Genomic DNA, 20,146 nt, shown 5'->3' with positions numbered 1-20,146 from the left:
ACCAGGTCAAAAGCAAAGTCAAACAAAACAGACACCAAGTGAAACACAACTCCTGTAGCTTCAAGGGATAAAACAGAAGAAGAAAAATACGTCTCTGAAAATTACATTTATTGGAAGTGAGGTGTGTTGGATTGTAGTACATTAGGTTACATTTTGTCAGTAATGTTTTTCCAGTATCATTTGTATCATAGAAGTATTGTAAGAACTCACATGGGAAGATTTGAACAAGTTTTGATTTGCATAACTTGTTTTGCCAGTCAAGAAGTTACACGTGGTGGAGGTTAATATGGTGAAGATCACAGTACGAACACTGATAAAGAGGTATTTACAGATGATCTTTTTACAGTGACTTACAGTGAGAGATGAGTAAAGTCAAAGCACAAAATGGAATGAAAAGTTCAGTGGTTCCCCGTCGTTTCCAACTCATGGCCCGTTTGAAAATCTCAGAAATGCTGGTGGCCCACATCCGACCTCATAACAATAAGATAAGATAAGCTAAGATAAGTTAGCCTTTATTATTCCCACACTGGGGAAATTGTTACAGCAGCAAAGTGGCAGTGCAGAGAACGGGAAAGCTGCAAAGAAACTGTAATAACAGATATTTAAGAGAGATAGATAATAAGAATATAATAATATGCAAATTATATATAGTGTACAAAAATTACATATTTACAAGAATACGGAGGCATGAACATTCAGCACTGAACTGAAAGCAGGAGAAGCTCAATGTTTCTTTTTTCTTTGATGGGGAGAGATCACTTGTCGGTTCACCATCTGTGTTTTATTTTCTATTTTGATACTCTAGTTTTTGACACATATGTTTTAGCTTTAGATGTTATCAGACTGAAATATCAAACAAGCCTTAATATGAAAAAAAAAACATTGAGAGGACATTTTTTAATGCTCTAAAGATTGTTTCCTTTTAAAACATTTTAAGACATTGTGTATATTTTAATCTTTTTTTAAATATGATTACATCTTTGTGGGTTCACTTGCAATACCTTCACAGCCCACCAGAGGGCCCCAGACCACAGGTTGGGAACCACTGATTTAGAGTTGAATCATCATCTGTCTCTTGACTCTGTTTCCTTTCTTTTTTCCTGTTGCTCAGAAGCTATCTATTTTGATACTCCAGGTTTTGACATGTAGATGTAATCTTTTACTGAGGTGGCAAACAATGTTTTTAAAGATCATTTCCTTTTAAAACATTTTAAAATATTTGATTTGATTCAGTGTTGTTATAAAAATACGTAATATTTTAAAAAATTTAAAAAAACACTTGCATCACTTTTTGGTCAGAACAATGTTCTGATTCTGCTTGAAAACCTGATTCTACTTCCACATCACTGCAGCAAAATGAGAACTTCAATCGGGTAGTATTATTATAATCGCAATGAAAATCAGCATCAATGACACAATGAAGGTCTTTACTACCATTGATAGTTTCTGAGTGGAGACCGCCACTGGTAAAATCTTCAGTGGGACTCTTTTTCCATTGCTGAAGTATGGAAACAGCTTCTCAGTGAAAGTGTGTTTGAAGGTGACTATGTGTGTGTTAGTTTCAGGATCAGAGAAAGTCAGTTTTCCCCTGTTCCAGTCCAGATGAACTCTGATCCTCTGAAACGTCTTCGACACCCGAAGAATAGTGACTTTGCCTTGTGGGGACAAAGCTGAATATTCATCATACCAGAATTTTAGCGACCATAGTCCAGACTTTATGTCCCTCTTTCTATGGAAGGACTCTGTCACCACACCTAACAACCAGTAGGCATTAGTGTTGTCTCCAACCTCAACATCCCAGCTGTGAGTCCCTGAGTCAAAGCCCTGAGAGCCCAGGACACAGCGGTAGTAGTCAATCCTCTCTGGATTGTCAGGAAGCTTCTGTCTCTTTCCATATCTCACACTGGTCAGGTCTTCAGACAGGATGAGATGTGGATGAGCAGTGTTTGGATCCAGAATCACAGGAGTGTAGGAGACCATATCTTTCATTTTGTTTAAGACGGGATTGGTCAGGTTGCCCAGATGTTTGGCCACGTCTACCAGAGCTCCTGAGACCAGCTGTGGATCATCCGGCAGGGGGCGCTGCTGGACTCTTTCCACAGCAGCCTCGTAGTTCTGCAGGAAAGAGACGTCTCCAGCTCTCAGCTCCTCCTCTGTGGATCTGACTGTGTGTGAAAGAGCTGCTATCTCTCTGCTCAGAGCCTCAGTCTTCATTTTCATCCTCATAGTTTTCTGCTTCTCTTCCTTCCTCAGAGCAGTGATCCTGGCCTCCTCTTCCTCATGTATAATCTGGTGAAGCTTCTCAAACTGCTCCTTAATCTGCCTCTCTGTGTCCTTTGCCTGGACCTTAATGTGTTCTGCTGTTTGATCACAGTTTCCTTTGACTTGTTCGAACAGTTTCAGTTTCTTTCGTATGGGTACCAGAAAATTCTGGATCTCCTTCTTGCGTTCCTCTGCAATTTCATCAGTGGGTCTGCATCTGTGGTTGAGGTGCATTTTTGAATCTCGACAGACGACACACACTGGCTGCTCATCGTCCAGACAGAAGAGTTTGAATTTCTCGGAGTGCAGACTGCAGAGAGACTCAGACCCTACAGAATCTCTCTGACGTCTCTCCTGTAAGAAGGCCTCAGACAGGTTCTTTAAAGCCAAGTTGCAAGGGTGGCGTCTTGTTCTAAGTACCTTCTTGCAAACTGGACATTCACTTCTTTGCTTGCACCACCACCAGCTTCGTATACAGCCTTTACAGAAGCTGTGGCTACATAACAGGACAACAGGATCTTCAAAGATTTCATGGCAGATCGGACAGGAGAGATCCTCCTCTGGTCTGAAAGCCATTTTCTCTCAGGAAGATGAGAACACACTACACAAGACACTCATACAGGAAGACAGTGAGTTTAGCCACAGTTACCTTCCTTGGTTGTTCTTGAACAGTGTGTGGAGCTGCACCATGTTAAAGTTCCTATATTCCCATTGTTCTGTTGGCTTTGCTTGGTCCAATAGTCGCTCTCCTTGCTCAGTGGAAGTTGTGGCTTTACTCTGAATGTGAGTGTCGTCAGTGGAAAAACAACTTGTTTGTCAGGTAAGAACTGTCAGATGATTTTTGATAGCTGGTCAAACATTAACTACTGTAAACCTGAGGGGGGGGTGTCGCTGCACAGTGTTTGTGTACTTTGAAGGCTCAGCCAAGTACAAACTCATCTTGGATCCAAGCTGTTTACCAGACTCTCTAAACCTTCAGTCTATCCAATAGCTATGCCACCTGTACTTTGAGGGTGCTGGGTTGGCTGGAGCTAATTCCAGCTGACACTATCAGAGGGATGAGAAATAGAGACAAACAATCTTTCACACCTACATTTAAAACCTATAGACAACCCACTCAGACACAGGGAGAACATGCAGAACTCCACCGATCAGGCTGGGGATCAAACCGAGAACCTTCTTGCTGTGAAGTAACTGTGTTAACCACTGCCCCAGCATGTCTCCACGCTCTAAACCTGTAAAGCTAAATATGGTGTGTTTCCAATATTCATTGGGGATTTATGCTCTGGTTGGGTCTTTTATTCTGTTATACTGTTCTCTGGCATTTTAGCCTTAGCTTGGGATGATTCCTTGTACTATTGGGAATAGGGAGGTTGGGGAGGACATATTATATTCACTGTAGCTGTCTGCTCCAGGAAGAAGATGTCACTTAGTGGGGGCAGAACACCTGGCTTCAATGGCTCATAAGTGCTTGGGTACAGGGAATGAATGGGTGGGTAATGGGCAGCGACAACTTCATTAATGTCCACTTCTATGGTGGGCCAGCAGAACCCTTGCCTCAAGAACCCCAGGGTGCAACAAACACCTGATATTTGAGAAAATAAATAACAAAAGTGGTTTTACATATGATTCTGCCTTTGATTAAGATGTTCCAGTTGAAGAATTAACATCAAGCTGAAAGTTTGTCCCCTCATGGAGACAAATGGGGAAACCTATTAAATTTCAATGGAATTAAAAATTATATTGAGTCAGACAAGCATCATAATAAAAGAATACACACACCACATATCCTGAGCCACTGTTTTCCTCTCATCTCAGTGTCAGTTGTACCTTTGGTCAGCAGGTGTCACTGTTGACTTAACTGAACTTACAGCACAGGTTTGAGTTGGCCTGGGGCTTGGGTGTCAAATTTTTTGGGCCTACAGTTCATAAAATCACGTTCAGTATTCAGCACTGTGACACAGACTTGAGCCAATATGTCCAGTCCCACTCACTTCCAATAGCAACACTTTCAAAATAGCTACAGAAATTACTATTTTATTGTTTACATTTTTATATTTACACTTGTTTTATACTTATCTGTATGTTATTTATGTGCTAACTAATGCTCCATACATGTGTTTAATTTAGTTTATTATTATTTAAATTCTATGTATCACTGAGGAGACTAAATTAAACTAAATGTTTTGACAATTAAAGGCATTCTATTCTATTCTATTCTATTCTATATGTAATCAGATCACTGACTGGACCAGATCCCATCTTTAAAATAGAACAATTAAGATTTATTGTTTTATTATAGTTATATTATTCTGCACAGACTCTAATGATTTGGTTTCCATAGAAACCCCTCTGGTGTGGGTAAGATGGTGGGGGTCCTGTGACTCAGCAAAACATGCACATGTCCAAACACACACATACACCCCTGTGGCATGCTGGTTGCCGTGGTAACCGGGCCGGTAGGAAGTCTGCCGTTCCTGTGACTCAGCTTGTTGCCTGGTGAATCAGTAAAATACACTGTGACGCACCCAAAGTGTGAAAGCGTTGTGTTTATTATCAGCTGGTTGCTGCATGAAATAGACAGCCAGGGTGTCTAATAAAGTGGAATTCAGTTACGACTGTACGTTATCATTAGTGGGTCATGTAGCTGTGGTTTCCTGTCACTTCCTCCCTCTGGCGCAGACAGAAGACAAGAGAACCAAAATAATGGAGAGTCCACACAATAAACCCACCCACCATTCAGCATTAATCAGCAGCATATACACATTTAATAGATAATTTTAACACTATATAATATAGTTTTAAACAGATATGGTATTTTTTTTCATGTGCAGTGTTTGTCAGCAATTATAACTTCACACATTTTGTATTATTGCAACAGTTTGACCACAGTGCTGCTCTCCCTACCTGTGAACACACTCTCATCAGCTTGTAATTATATAATAGTGTATTTTCATCAGTTCATCAAATGTTTATACTGTTAGCTGTTTAAAAAGTGTTACCCAAATACAAACACCTCTCTCTCTGTCTAACTCCACATCCCAAGTCTCGGCTTGGCTGATGGCCCACTTCTCACTCTGTGTGGCACTGGGATCAGGTATCAACGTTTTGATTTCTGACATGGAAAGATAAAACCTTTTCTAGTGTACCGTGGCCTGTAAGGGTAAACATAGCTCCCAGAGAAGCCAGCATGAACTGCTCCTGCTGAACACTGACGGTGGGCAACGACAGCCTGCTCACCTGCATACTGATGACCTACTTTGGCTCAAACTCAGGTGAAATGTGGAAAAAATGCAACACAGAGATATTCTGCAAAGTTCAAGGTCATTAAAGGAAAAACAGGGTGTAAAGTTACGTACATATTATTCAGCTTTTTTTTTTTTTTTTTACAGATTATATTATGCGCTTGTGGTCTTGTGGCAGGGAACCACTGTTCTAAAGTAACTGACCTCTTCCTTCTTTTTGTTTTTCAATACATGATTTCCATAGTTCCCCCTTGCATTAGATATTTTTATATATTCCAAATTATAGGTCTATCTTCCATTGGTTTTTATATCTATTTGCTACCACCTTTAAATTTCACACCATTTATTTTATTGTTTGTAAAATAGTTTAGGTTTAATGGATGAAAAGTGCATTAATATCTTTCTCTGATTCCCTGAGTAAATCGAGAACTGTTCACCTTTACTCTGCCTCTCTCTAAAACAGCCTCAGTGAATTCTCAGTAGGTTCTTCCCTTTGGAAAAACTCTTTTACTTTGCTCTCTGTAGCTCCGCCCTGCCAGACCGCCGCGTCCTCCACACACAACATACCTCCACCATCCACACACACACACACACACACACACACACACACACTCACACACACACACACACACACACGTCAGCCTAAAGTGCACCAAGCTCAGCTTCAACAGGAAACTAAAGTAGAAAACAAAATAAAAGCCTAAGCCTTCTCAGTTGACAATTTTGTCGTCTATACAAATGAGCTTCTATAAATATATACAAAGGTGGAGACACACAGTTTTCACAGGGGTGGCCAGGTTGAGGTTAGAGGTCACTTTGAGGTGGCACAGAAATGATCTTGTTCAGTTTTTCTGCTGGTAATGTTATAATGTTTACTTATGGTCAGAAAGTGTCGATAAGAGAGAAACGCTGCCATTTTATCTGTTTTCTATAGTTGTTATTATTTTTATTAGCAGCCTGTACCTGTTCTTACTTTCATTTAACACATTTCAGCTTCACTTAATTGTGATTGACAGCTACTAAGCACCACAATGAAATTATCACATCATTATACACAGCCTGATATCTATCATGCATTAATCACATAGCCTGTCACCCATTATACAACAAACCAGCCATAAAAATGAAAACAGTCAGACTGAGTTGTCTCACCTTAAACCAGGTGATTTTTACTGCTCCTCCTCCTCAAAAATGTTCATGTTATTAAATCCAAAGCTGATCCAGAGCTGTGGAGAAATGCATATTAAAATATATTTTATTATCAGATTTTTGTTTTATCAGCAATGTGATAGTGACAAAATATCAACTAGACTAATGAACCAACTATAATAAACAATATAATAATTGATTTGGCAGCTATGTTTGAAGGTAAACGTGCATTAAATGCCCATTCAGAAACCTTGAATTGGTTTCATTATTATTGTTGTTAAATATAAGATAAGATCGCCTTTATCAGTCCCACAGTGGAGAAACTCACAGTGTTACAGCAGCAAAGTGGCAGTGCAGAGAACAGGAAAGCTGCAAGTAACTGCAATAACAGATATTTAGGAAAGATAAATAACAACAATATAATAATGTACTAAATATATAGATGCAAAAAATTACATATTTACAACAACAGTAGCAGTGTTTGTGGGACACTGACAGATGCGTGAGGTTGTTACGGTGGTGAGTTGTCTGTTTCTGGTGTGTGTGTGGTTACTGAGCACAGTGTTTGTTGTGAAGTCTGACAGCAGCTGGAAGGAAAGACCTGCGGTGTCTCTCCCTCACACACCGTGGCTGCAGCAGCCTGTCACTGACGGAGCTGCTCAGTGTCCTGCACGGGGTGGGAGGTGTTCTCCAACAGGGATGACAGCTTCGATTCCTGTCGCCCACTTCCTCCACTGAGTCCAGGGGGCATCCCAGGACAGAGCTGGCCTTCCTGATCAGCAGTGGAGATGCTGCTGCCCCAGCAGACCACACCGTAAAAGATGGCTGACCACAGAGTCGTAAAAGGTCTTCAGGAGTGCCCCCTGCCCCCCAAAAAACCTAAAGATTCAGATTTGCTGTTTATTTAGTTGCCATGTGGGTATCAGTGAGTACAGCATAGCAGGTATGAAATGCTTGGTCAGATTTTTAAGAAATATGACTTAATTCATTAGTATATGCCTGTAGGTAGTCTTTAGAAAACTCCCAATAAAAAACTTGATTTTGAATTCTATCTATGCAAATCTGAGCGAGGGGTTGTAGGCTTTAATTTTGAAATTCTCGGCCGGATGTGTGGTCTGTCAGTGAGGGAGCCTTGACGCGGCGCTCAGGGAAATATTCATTCACTTCAGGTCAGGACTCCCATTGGAGTAACCGGAGGGAAGGGAAGCGGCTCCGTCGTCAAAAACTCGCTGGAAAACAACGTGAAATCACTCGGATGCGCTTCTGGAAACAGCGACTGGGGGACTCACATCCGAGCCGGGCGCCAGATAAGAGCAGTATCGATTCATTTGGGCGGACTGATTGATCGCGGGCTGCGTGTGTGTGTGTTTTCGTTTGGAAAGCCAAACACACACACACACACACACACACACACACACACACACACACACATATAGACACACACACACTCTCACAGTCACAGGTTGCTAACGGAGTTAACGCTAACCTAGCTAGCCAAGTTAGCTCCCGGCGGTTAGCTGCGTCTTCCCTTAGCCCGGGACTAAAAGCAGCCGCGGCTAAAGTTAAAAAAAAAAAAACAAAAAAACTGCCAGACATTTTCCAGACAGTCTGCTCCATGATTCAGTCATGATGTGGTGGTTTTTCGGACGTTTATCAAGTTGGCCGGCTGGTAGCATCGGCTGACTGGAGCCTAACGTCCGACCTGGATTTTACTCCGGTGTGTTTTTTCTCGTTTTTCCTCCTTTTCCACTGCTCTCTCTCTCTCTCTCTCTCTCTCTCTCTCTCTCTCTCTCTCTCTGTGTCTCTCTATCTCTCTGTGTCTCTCTATCTCTCTCTCCCTCTCTCTCTCCTTTTTTTTTAAGGTGGACTTTGCCCTCTGGGTGTTGTAACTCCCCCTCCACATTAAATAAAGAGCCTCTATTGATTCTTCTGTTGGAGTCTTCCAAAACTTGGCTGGATTTTTTTTTTTTTTGGGGAGGTAAAAAGTTTGCGTGTTGGGAAGTTGAGGAGGATTTTTCCGAGCCTGTGGAAAAATGGATGCGGGTATAGAGAAGGAATGCAGCGCCTTGGGAGGGCTCTTCCAGCTCATCATGAACGACATGAAGGTAAAAAATGAATTCACAATAACTCTTCTATCCCCTATAAGTCCCCTCAGTGTCTTCTTTCACTGTCTGTATTTGCATTTTATATTTAGTAGTGGAGTTGCCTGTATTTTCAGAACATTTTACATATATTATTATGATTTTTAGTATGATTTTTTTTTCTATTTCTTTATTTAACCTCTTCTCTGCGTTTCCATTTCATCATGTGATTGTTTCTTTTTAACCCTCTCCTCTAAAAATCACACACTTTACATACTGAGTGATTTCAAAATATTTAAATGAATCCTAATGAAGTGGAGCTGATAAAAATGAATAGGTTCTGCAGGCCTGAGTTGGCTGCTCCATTCATTCTTCATGGAGATTTTCCTGCATTGCTTCACTTTAACATTTGCACTTCCTCAAATATAATGTGCTTGTTTTCATTTCCTGTAGAGCAGCAACTAGTAGTTGAACGGTTGATTTGTCTTTAATTTGATTCTCAGATGTTTTGATCCGACACTTTTCTTTGACACATCTCATTATAAACAGAATATTATTAATGCAAGCAGTTTGAATACGTCATCTAGGGCTTTGGGTAATGATAGCAGGCACATCTATTTCATAAAATTTTAAAGACAAAATGAGTAATCGATTAATCTTGAAAATAAATGGCAGATTAATAGATATTGAAAATGATTATTAGTTGCAGCCCAATTTTTTTCATTTTATCATTGCAGTCATAACCTCATATGTTAGACTGGTTGTGAGTCATAAAGTACTGGAGAGCTGAAAAAAATGGTAAAAAAAAAAAAGTGGGTGAGAAAAACCTCAAAACACAGAAACTGAATGAGTTTAAGATATTTAAAAACCCTGAAATATAGGTTATTAAAGGCTGGATGTTGAGCGACGGGGTATGATGAGGGCTGGTGATGTTGATTGGGTAATGAATGAGCAGAGGTTAAAACTGGAAGTGGGCCATGTGAGAGGGTAAGAGGGCTGGATGGGGGTGGATTTTGCCAGCTGTGTGCTCTTTGATGTTTGTTAAGCAGGCTGCCCTTTGCTGCCTGTCTGCCTGTCTGTGTTTCACTGCTCTCAGATGTTCATCATTATCAGCCTCTGTTTCAAGTTGACCCTGAACGCAACGTTTTGTCCAAAATAGCAAGCAAAGGCTCTGCTGGTATAGGAGTTCTTGGTCTAGTGTCTTTACGTACGTCTACACGACTGATTTTACTGTCTGGTTTTAGGTTTTCGCAAATATATTGACAACTATATGTACACACTGGTCAGGAAGTAACAGCCATGAGTCATACTCAACTAATATTGCTATGCGAAGGAGATTTTTGCATTTTAATGTCTTTTTGTATTGTTTTTTGCGCTAATTATTGTTACATATACATTTTCAATCAAGTTTACTGTTTGGAATTTAGTGTTATGATGTTTTCCAGTTAAAATGTTCCTCATATCTTGGTCACAGTTCTTCAGTCGAGAGCCAAAGTGAAACCAGAACGTCCAGGTTCTGTTCCAGACGTAAGGAAACCTCATTCAAAATCCCACTGACTTTTGTTACAACGCTAACAACTAAAAACCCAGCTGCAGAACAGAGTCTTTGTCAACTGTATGTCATTTAGCAGGCTTCATGTATTTAGATACCGATGGAAGATCTACTCAGTGTTGTGATCTAATATTGTTGTTATTCGATATTTATGTTTTTAGCAGCCTCTAATGAACACCATTTCCCATAAGACCTATACAATCGTGGGATAAACATCACGTCTGAAGGTCGATGGAGGTTTGTTCTGACTTATCTGTAATGACAACAGGACAGAGAAGACTTCCTTCTGTAGTTTTTCTGTGCTCACAAAGTCAACTTCATTACTTTGTTAAAATCACAATGTTTTCGATTTCCTATGGCAGCTGCTGTAGTGGACGGTCATTTGCCTCAGAATATGGAAAATAATCCACAAGAACATGCTTCATTTTTTTTCCCCCATTGACTCACTGTGTGGAAAACTGCATACCCTGCGTTACTGTCAGGATGACACAAAAAAACAGACGCTGTGATACTCATGAAAATTATGTGAAACTACTACAGTAGTAGTTCTGTTTTTCCACATGGTGTCCGATTCTCAAAACAGTTTTTTTATAAGGTTTAAGTCTCAAAGCTGTTGCCAGAGAATGAGGCTGCGTTCGCCGCTTGGCCTCCCTAAATTGGACGTTATTATAGACGTAACGTGAAAACTTTCCTGGTGAAAGGAGTCTTGTGCTTCAGCCCCTCCACCAATGGAGATCGGTGCTCTCAGAGTCGGACAGCAGTTTAATGATTAGGTGTATTAGATTCATTGTTTGCCTCTGCTTGCAACCATGGGATATTGTAGGGCTGCATCTGTCATTACTTTATTATCTATTAATCTGTCAAAGTAGTGAAAGATGGTGGCGTCCTTTATTCAACCAACTGTCCAAAATCTAAAGATATTCAGTTTAGTCTCATGCGGTACCTTTGCTTAGTAAATGGTGAGATGATTATTACGATTATCAAAATAGTTGCAGATTATTGTTTTATGACAGACAGAAATCAAGAGGGAATCGTTGGATATGAAGTTAGGAGTCTTTCTAAGGCAAAGTGATTCATGACTAATAGAAGAGACGGTTAGTGATTCAGTTTCAGTGAGATGACAGATGAGAGAATATAGTGAGTTACAGTCAGCTGCAGCAGAGGATGATACTGGATGAAGACCTGCAGAAAGACTCTTCCCAGCTACTTCTGAACTAGAGAAGATAATGTGATGAACAAACCATCAACCTTTTAATTAAATTGACAAGCCATGATGATGATAACGGTCTGGTGAACAGAATTACATTTGCATTAAGTTATGTTTTATTTTTGTTGATTTCTGTATATATTTCAACTGCACATTTGATGATGATTCAGTATGAAAACATAGAGGAATGTTGTGTAAGAGTGGATCATCAGATGAATCACAGGATTCAGAGCAGAGCCCTCCTTAGTGCACTTCTGCTTTCTGAAGGTTAGACGTTGTGTTTTTCTGAACAACAGACACCACAATTTTCGACCTGTGAGTTTTATCTTGATCCTGATTCAAACGGACCTGCCTCTCTGACAGGAAGGTCACCTTGCTGTTGTGAGTGATTGTAAATCACCTGAGAGGCCACAGGTTGGAATCTCTGCAGGATGAGGAACGTAGAGGAAATTGAGGCTTTTCTCATTTCATTCTGAAGCTAAAACATTTCGGATTGAACGTGATGGAACTTGCAGACATCCTGTGGTGAGAACAGTGAGCAGTACAAAAGTCACTTCCGCTGTCAGATAACAGGGAAAAGGGATGGTCATGGTGGTGTGTGTGTGTGTGTGCGTGCGTGCGTGTGTGTGTGTGTGTGTGTGTGTGCACGTGCTATTGATTCAGAGCTTGTGGCATCATATCCTGGTATTTTACCAACATGGCACAGAACCAGTGGGAGCACTACTGCCATCTGCCCCCCAACCCACACACACACACACACTCTCTCAGAAGTCATGTCTAATTAAGTAGAGAGTTGCAGTTCAGATAAATCTTCCCTTAGGGCATCATGACACGCCTGTGAAGAGCTCACACACAATCTGTCAGCAGACACGAAGGCGCAGAGCCTGGCTGCAGATTACAGGTCATTTTGTGAATTAACCAAAGAGCCATTTAAAGAAAAGCAGGACATTTTTGTAATTGTTGTGATATGAATTTCCATAAGTTATCCGACCTAAGTACTCTGAGTACACACTGCACTGTGTTACAGAAAGAAGTGTTGAAAAGTTATTGTAAGGGCCCGACAGTTGGCACCAAGCACTCGGTCACTCCTCTGCCCTCATTATGTGTAGATTCACAGCTACGCAGTGAGCTAAACACACTTCCAATAAAGGCTGATGACTGCAGATCAACAGCAGATGAGGTTTTTACTGAAAGCAATTGTGAAACTGTGAAAACATTCAAAGAGAGTGATTACAAATCAGAAAACAATGACAATGACATGAAGCGGCACAGTAACGGAGAAAGTGGATTCATAACATGTGAAATGGACCTCGAAGCCCTGCCCATCCCGTCACAGTCAGGGAGGGACTGCAGAATTTGGCTTCAGATCCAAGGAGACTCATAAAAGCTAATTTGAGAAGAAAAGCAGTTTTTACGCCCAGTATTACTCCCCTGTATCAACATCATTACCTGCATAGGAGGGCCAGCAAGACTGCAGAAAAATAGGAGGTAATTATGGCTGTAACTATTACTGGAGCATGGGTGCAAAACTTACCCATATGTGCAGTCTGGATGAGACTAAAATCACTGACCACTGCATGTAATATGAAAATCACCTCACCTCCTCTAGAGAAATAAATCCAGTTTGAGTGTGGCTTTAGTGTGGAGGTGCTCCCAGGGTCAAGAGAGTGGGCCTGTTTGACCATGCAGCATCTGTTATGTCACACCCTGGAGACAAATCTGTCAAGTTTTGTTTTTGCACAATGTGAAAAATGTCTACGTCGAGGTGACTCCACACCCAAATGGTCAGGGTGCACACCATGTGGGTGCAAAGCCTCTGAGCAGGCGAGTCCCTGGTTCAACCCCCGGCTGGCCGGACTCCTGCTGCATGTCATTGCCCCTCTTTCCTTCCCATTGTCTTCACTGTCCTATCGCATAATAAAGGCATAAAATGGCATAAACAAAGAAAAACATCTACATCATAAAAATCAAGTTGTTATAATGTGTTCCTAAAGGTTGTTTTGGAAGCTTTTGAAAGTTAGGAACACAAACTGCAGGTGTAGATGCTCTAATGAGCTGATGTTCAGTTTCTGCTCTGTCTGTCCTGAAGCTTTAACTGGATGTCTGTGCTTCACTTAACTGAAACATATGGTAGTGACAGTCCATAGCTCTGTGGAACAACTAGTTTCTTTAAATATGCACAACCTTAGGAGGGAACACTGTCAATCATGTCACTCATGGTTTTAGTCTTTAGTCTTTTTGCTGTAGTGCTAAAAATATATTAAAATGTGTTTAGAAAAATGTCACAGCTGAGAATAAAATCAGCATCCTGTAAAGCATCACGGAGCCTCGGTTCTGCTGGAGAGAGACAGACGGCTTATTGATTTCTGTCTCAGCTATATCAGGGGTGACATTATGAGCCATCGACCTTCCACACTCCTCCATCTCTGCTTGCATCTATCCCTCCATCCTGACAGGCTGAGTACATACCTCCACTCTCACTCTCTCTTTCTCTTACTATTGTGCACTCTGTCTTCTTCATGTTTTTCACCTATTTTACATTCCTCTTCAATCCCCCCTTCCTCTCCTGCTGTATGCCCTTCCATCCACTCCTCTTCTTCCTCTTTTCTCCCATCGCTCCATCCTTCACTTCCTCCCCCCACCAGCATCTCCCAATGTAATTTGCTGCTTCACGAGGATTCAATTAGTGTTCGAGTATTAAATTTATTCTCCTTGTTAACTGTTGACTTTAAAGGGAAATGCCACTCAAAACAACAGTTGACCTGCCCTCATTCCCCCTGGAGGGGGAAGTTAAAATTTGTGTGTGCGTGCACTTGTGTCCGGGATTATGTGTTTACGCATGTGTGTGCTGTGCGTGTGCGTGTGTGTGTTTTATCTGTCCTGTACTGAAGGTGAACTGAGAGTGAGATGGCAGGTGTGTGTGTGTGTGTGTGTGTGTGTGTGTGTGTGTGTGTGTGTGTGTGTGTGTGTGTGTGTGTGTGTGTACATGCAGAATAGCAAATAGCTTTCAACAGCGAGCTAAATCCACGCTCAATTCCCATATGGACACACACAAACACACACTCAGACCATAGTAAGCAGTGGTTATGACTGCAATACTGTATTTTATAATCGGACCTGTCTATATATAATTAACTGTGTGTGTGTGTGTGTGTGTGTGTGTGTGTGTGTGTAGAGTAAAATACAGGCTTTTCTCACAAGTTGTTTGGACCTTAGTGAAAACTGTGTACAGTTACCCTCACACACACACAAACTCACACAGCTGCCACCTCACTCTCAGCTCAACTCCAGTACACAGAACAGTAGATACAACAGTATATACAAAAACACACCCTGCAACTAGAAACCACCATGTGATGTAATATCATGAAGGCTGAGTCACATCACTGATATGAAACTATATAGTTCCTGATAGGTAGGTGTGTGTGTGTGTGTGTGTGTGTGTGTGTGTGTGTGTGTGTGTATGGGAGTGGTTGATTTTAGAGAAGTCTTATTGCGCCCAGCGAAATAGGCCGCCTCAGGTGAATATGGGTGTGGACACATGCACACACAGAATGTACACACTGCTTCAGGTCTGACCAAACCATCTCCGTCCCGCCCTTCGCCTGCGTCTTCATTGTGTTCACTGTCTCAGCCCTGAGTTTCTACCCAGGCCCTCTCTGATAGGTTAGAAGTAAATATCTCTGCGGTGCTGTTAAGATGTTCAACGAGTTACCTACTGTAGCTTCAACACTCAATGAAAACCTAATTTAACACCTTGACATTTGTATTCATGCAGATTTCTACAGAAACCAGCCTTACTCCATTTTTGTAGACAAGATGGGTAAATAAAAAAAAGGTGTTTATTCAATATTTTAGTTTTTAGCAGCATTAAAAAACATCATTTAGTACAAGCCAGAGACTATCGCAGATTGAAGGTCATCAGGCTGAGAGACTGAAGCCTGCTGAGCAGTGAACTGTTAGAAAGGAAAGGGAGTGCGAAATTGCTTTTTTTTATTTTATTTTCGAGCACAGATTAGCCGACTATTAGAAGAGAGCTTGGGTGTATATTGTGGATAAGGGAAAAACTGTTATATAATGATGTATAATATGCACACTCCAGAGCTGGAAAAAAAGTTTTTCAAATTCAAACAACAAAAAGTCATTGTTTAATTTATCTGAAATCACTGAGGTTTAAACTTTAAATACTGTTGTAGGTTAGAATATAGATAGAAAAGCCCAGGAACACATTTAATTTTTTCATAAAGACCTGTGAGAAATTTTATTGAGTTCTAGTGGAGCAGCGATACAGACTTGGGCTCTGTGTGGAATTTGGGATACTGACTGAGAATATACTAGTAGAACCAATCAAATTCAGTTAAGAAAGGCTGCATTACTCATCTTCATTTGTAGAGGGCTTTTAGATCGAACAGATCCGTTCTGACGTGTCGAACTGTGTAAGAAAAGTTTGGAAAGAAGGCAGAGGGATGAATGGACATGAGTCAACAGGTAGAGAGGGAGATGGTGGTGATGAGGCATTAAGGATGCTTGGAGTTCAATAGAGGGTGTGGATATAGAAAACAAACACACCGCTATCCCTCTGCACTGATGCTGCTACCTGCATTTTTTCAGTTATAGATAAATCTACTTCATGGAGTTAATTATTTGGATTCACAGCTGAATGCATTCATACCGTTTTATCAGCCTTGAAGGAAGTGACGTTGGGTCATTTTATTAGATGCTGCAAATAAGTTAGCAGTTTATTCTAAAAGCCGAGAATTTCATCACTTGGCCTTGAATTTGACAGATTTAAAGATGTTGAATTTAAGTGGCAGTGATTTCTAATGCTGTTCTGAGAATTTGATGAAGTGGAAGCACAGATGCATCGTCACTAACAGACCAATACAACTGGAGACAAAGAAATACACAAATAATATGCAAAGAAACAGAAATAGACAAAAGTCACATGGAGATCAGCTGCAGTTTACTTCTTCCTCTCCACACCAGCAGCTCCCTGTGGCAACACGCAATGAGAAGCAAGGAGGGGAAAAAGAATATAAAATCACTTCACTGTTGGTTAAAGACAGTGACACTCATTCATACAATTTCAAAGTGGTTGAGTGTCATTTTGATACAGAACTACAAGATAAAACATATTGCAATGCATCACATACGACGATTAACTCCAGTAACTGGAAAGATCAATAAATAGCAGGTAAAATACAATGTACTTTCAATATTATTTTGACTCCATCTCAAAAATGCCATGCCATGCAGATGCTGCTGTCACCTAAGGTTTATGATCAGTATCTGATCAGCTCCTAGGGAATATGCCTTTGTATTTGTGTGTATTTGTTTGTTTTGAGAAACGGGGGGGGAATGCCGGTGGGTCTTCACGTCTGCCAGTCGGCTGCTGTGGCTCAGGATCAGAATCAGAAGGCCGGGGGTTCGATCCCTGGCGCTGTTGGGCAGGATACTGAAACTCAGATTGCCTCTGATGGCTGTTTCATCAGTGTATGAGTGTGTGGTTGAAGCGCTGCATGTGTATGTGTAGAAGAGAGCATGAATGTGTGTGTGAATGGGTGAATATGGCTTGTAGTGTGATCGATAGGACTAAAAAAAGTGTATGTAAGTGCAGTTCATATTTTAGTCTGGTCCACCAACCTGCTGCAGGCTCAGTCACAGAGCTGTGAGGTGGCTCTCAGCCTCTCAGATGTACTGAACGTTATGAACAGCTGAGGTATTTGAAATATTACATGCAGTCGAATGGGAATGGAGTGAAGGACAACAAAGCTAATGGGAGTGATCTGCCTGCTGTTGGTATTAAATAAAGAAAACGTGAGTTATGTAAGAATGATAAGAGGAATGGAAAGTCCATGCTCTCCTCTGTTGTTTGTCTCACTTAATAAAAACCTCATTATTTCACAGATAAAGGACCGAGCAGTCAACTCATAGTCCTCACTTTACAAACCATTAACCTGATGTTGACACACCCTACCTGTCTACTTTCCCCTCTCTCCTTTTTTCTTTGAGTCAACCAGTGTTACTCAAACACAATGTTAAACAAACCCATCAACCTGCTGTTTGAGCAGCCTCAACCTCTCTCACCCTCTCTCGTTCTCCCTCGTTCTCTGTTGCCTCAGCATTGTTACTTTAGCATGGCGACTCTTTGTCTGAAACATAATTGCCAGATACAGGACAAAAAGTCCAGTGTTTTCTTTTTTTAATATGTATTTTGGGCGTCACAGTCAGAATTAAGCGAACTTCTAAACTTCAATTATGCGTTGTCAGGCAATAAACAAATGTATATATAACCAAAACAGCGCTTTGCAAGTCTGGTGATACAAAGTTTGTTTCTCATTGCCAACAGTTCCCATGGAAAGACAAAAACCAACAATTACTTTCTTCTACTAACATATTTTTTTCTGTGTACCCAAAGCCAGAGATATCTTATTCCTTCTCTATCATAGAAGCTCCATTGTTGTCCAAAACCATTAAAAACACATCAGTGACCCACATCATTGCTCCAGCTGACATGTTCCGTCATCACCATGATGGCTTCTCTGTAGCTGTAACAGCAGCGGAGCAGCTACCGTCCTCACCGCTGTCGACAGACTGCATATTTTAAAAAAAACGCCGATATTTCAGCCGAACTCTCAGACGTTTGGGCTCGACATCTGTCCGTCTTTGGTTTTAGAGGGATTTGTAACACTTGTTGAAAGCTTTTATTGCACTTAACATAACGAGTTGTCAACCTGCCTGTCTCTGCTCTGGTGTGTGTGTGTTTGTGTGTTTGTGTGTGTGTGTGTGTGTGTTTGTGTGTGTGTGTGTGTGTGTGTGTGTGTGTGTGTGTGTGTGTGTGTGTGTGTGTGTGTGTGTGTGTGTGTGTGTGAGGGGCTAAGACACAGGGTAAACATGAGTGTAAATGACGGAAGGAAGGTAAAATAGAAGTGATAGTTTAGATCTTATCCTCTGTCGTGTGTAATCGTCAGGTTTCACTCTCAAACTGGTTTCGGAGGAATTTGCACCATCACATTCTTTCTCTGCTCTGTGACACAGGAAGGTCATTCATTTTCCCATACATCTCAAACCAAGACATTTTCCCTCCTGCAACCATTTAGTCAGAAATGTTAAGATGGAAAGGTTTGAATTTCCTCTGCACACAGGCTCAGCTCCTCAGGCAGCACCGTGTACATCAGCCTGAACAGACTTTTAGTTCTGTAAGCTGCATTAACAACAGGCTCTGAATTAACCTGATAGCTGCAGTGAAATAGGTAAGTTTTGTCTCTGGTGAGGAAGTGAGCATTTACACAGAGCAGCATTTTTAGCCCCGGCTTATTGAGATCATCTGATTGGCTGCCACAGTGAAAGTGGTAGGTGAGTTATGTGGGGATTACACTTCTGTGAGGACGCACAGCGTTTCTGTAGTGAAGGGTAGCATGGGTAAATGTAGGTTGTAGAGGCTCGTGGAGGAACACACACACACACACACACACACACACACACACACACCTCTGGTCTGTTGGTTGGACAAAACAAGCACATTGAATACCTTATCCTGGGTTATTATAAATTAGGATGGAAATTTTTCACTTTTTTCTTACATTTTTAGACCAAACATTAAATTGATTAATTATTTAACTGAGCAAATAAATTAAGGATAGCAATGATTGTTAGTTGCAGCCCTCCTCCAGCTCCCTCGGCTCTTTGTGACTGACTGAATGAATGAATGAATTGCCAGCGTGCTGACTGACTGACTGACTAGTTGATTTGGTCTTTATAGAGTCATTCTGGACTCTCAGAGAAAGGTCAGCAGAGAAGTGTTCTCACTCTCCTGACATGTCACGTCGGTCCGTCCACAGCGCTCTGTCTCCGTCTCTGCCTTTTTGTCGGTCAGTAGAGCAAGTCAGGATTATCACGCCAGGATTAGACCCCACTGGCAGGTGACTCCACACACACACAGACTAAAATAACAGTATACCTGTTCATGCTGTCTGGTTGACTAAGCAGATAAGATAACACTGTGTATACCTCCTATACGTGGGGACCCGAGGCCGTGTCAATAGGGTTTCCTGTGTCTGTGCTCGTGGAGCATGGAGACCGTTTTCCACTCAGCTGTGCAGCGTCTCAGGCAGGTTCCAAAGCTGGTTGAGTTAAATGTATAAAATACTGTCTGTTTAAAACAAGTTATTATTGTGAGTTCCCAGGCCCAACACCGATAAAACCAACTTTTAAAAGCTGGGAATTTAGTTGATTGGTAAATATTTGTTGTTTTTACTTGATAAATGACCTAAAAGATTCTTCAGCTGCGAGACTTTTGATTAATTGATAAAACCTTTTATAAACATAACTTAAACATATACTTTTCATAAGGTTTGTTTGATTAGAGAAGTATGACCACTACCTTCTTGTCCTCTTCTAAATAATGTAATGGAGATATTGTTTGTATGTTAACTTGTGCTGCAGTTTCTTGTTATTAGTTGAGAAACATTTACATAGAAACTGAAACATCTATGATAAGATGATGTGCAGATTTATCAGTCAGGCTCTAATTTGAATTCTGCTTCTTTTTAAAACTAAAACTAGCTGGTACAGAGGGGAAATTCACTTCTAAAACAACTGAAAGAATAATTAGCTTTTTCTACAAAACACCCACTGCTGAATTCAAGAG

At 41.0% G+C, this 20,146-nt stretch overlaps 2 protein-coding genes across 3 annotated transcripts in view; one reads left to right on the top strand and one right to left on the bottom strand.

The window, feature by feature from the left end:
* Positions 1 to 95: 95 nt before the first annotated feature.
* LOC139630359 (E3 ubiquitin-protein ligase TRIM39-like) lies at positions 96 to 3,073 on the bottom strand. Its single transcript, XM_071493697.1, has one exon. The coding sequence runs from the start codon at positions 2,836 to 2,838 to the stop codon at positions 1,366 to 1,368; it is 1,473 nt and encodes a 490-aa protein (XP_071349798.1). The 5' UTR covers positions 2,839 to 3,073; the 3' UTR covers positions 96 to 1,365.
* A 4,753-nt stretch (positions 3,074 to 7,826) lies between these two features.
* mtss1 (MTSS I-BAR domain containing 1) overlaps positions 7,827 to 20,146 on the top strand; it is a 59,830-nt gene continuing 47,510 nt past the window's right edge. The window contains exon 1 of one of the 2 annotated variants that reach the window (XM_071493422.1): positions 7,827 to 8,761. In XM_071493422.1, the coding sequence (XP_071349523.1) occupies positions 8,690 to 8,761 (72 nt within the window). In that variant the 5' untranslated portion in view covers positions 7,827 to 8,689. The remainder of the gene's footprint in view (positions 8,762 to 20,146) is intronic. The other variant, XM_071493423.1, reaches the window with a different exon arrangement.

Source organism: Trachinotus anak, unplaced genomic scaffold, assembly GCF_046630095.1.
Source record: "Trachinotus anak isolate AG129_WGS33_773 ecotype Australia unplaced genomic scaffold, CSIRO_AGI_Tana_v1 ptg000013l, whole genome shotgun sequence".
NCBI classification, from domain to species: domain Eukaryota; kingdom Metazoa; phylum Chordata; class Actinopteri; order Carangiformes; family Carangidae; genus Trachinotus; species Trachinotus anak.
Note: the sequence above shows the minus strand (reverse complement) of the source record. Positions and strands in the feature narration are given on the sequence as shown.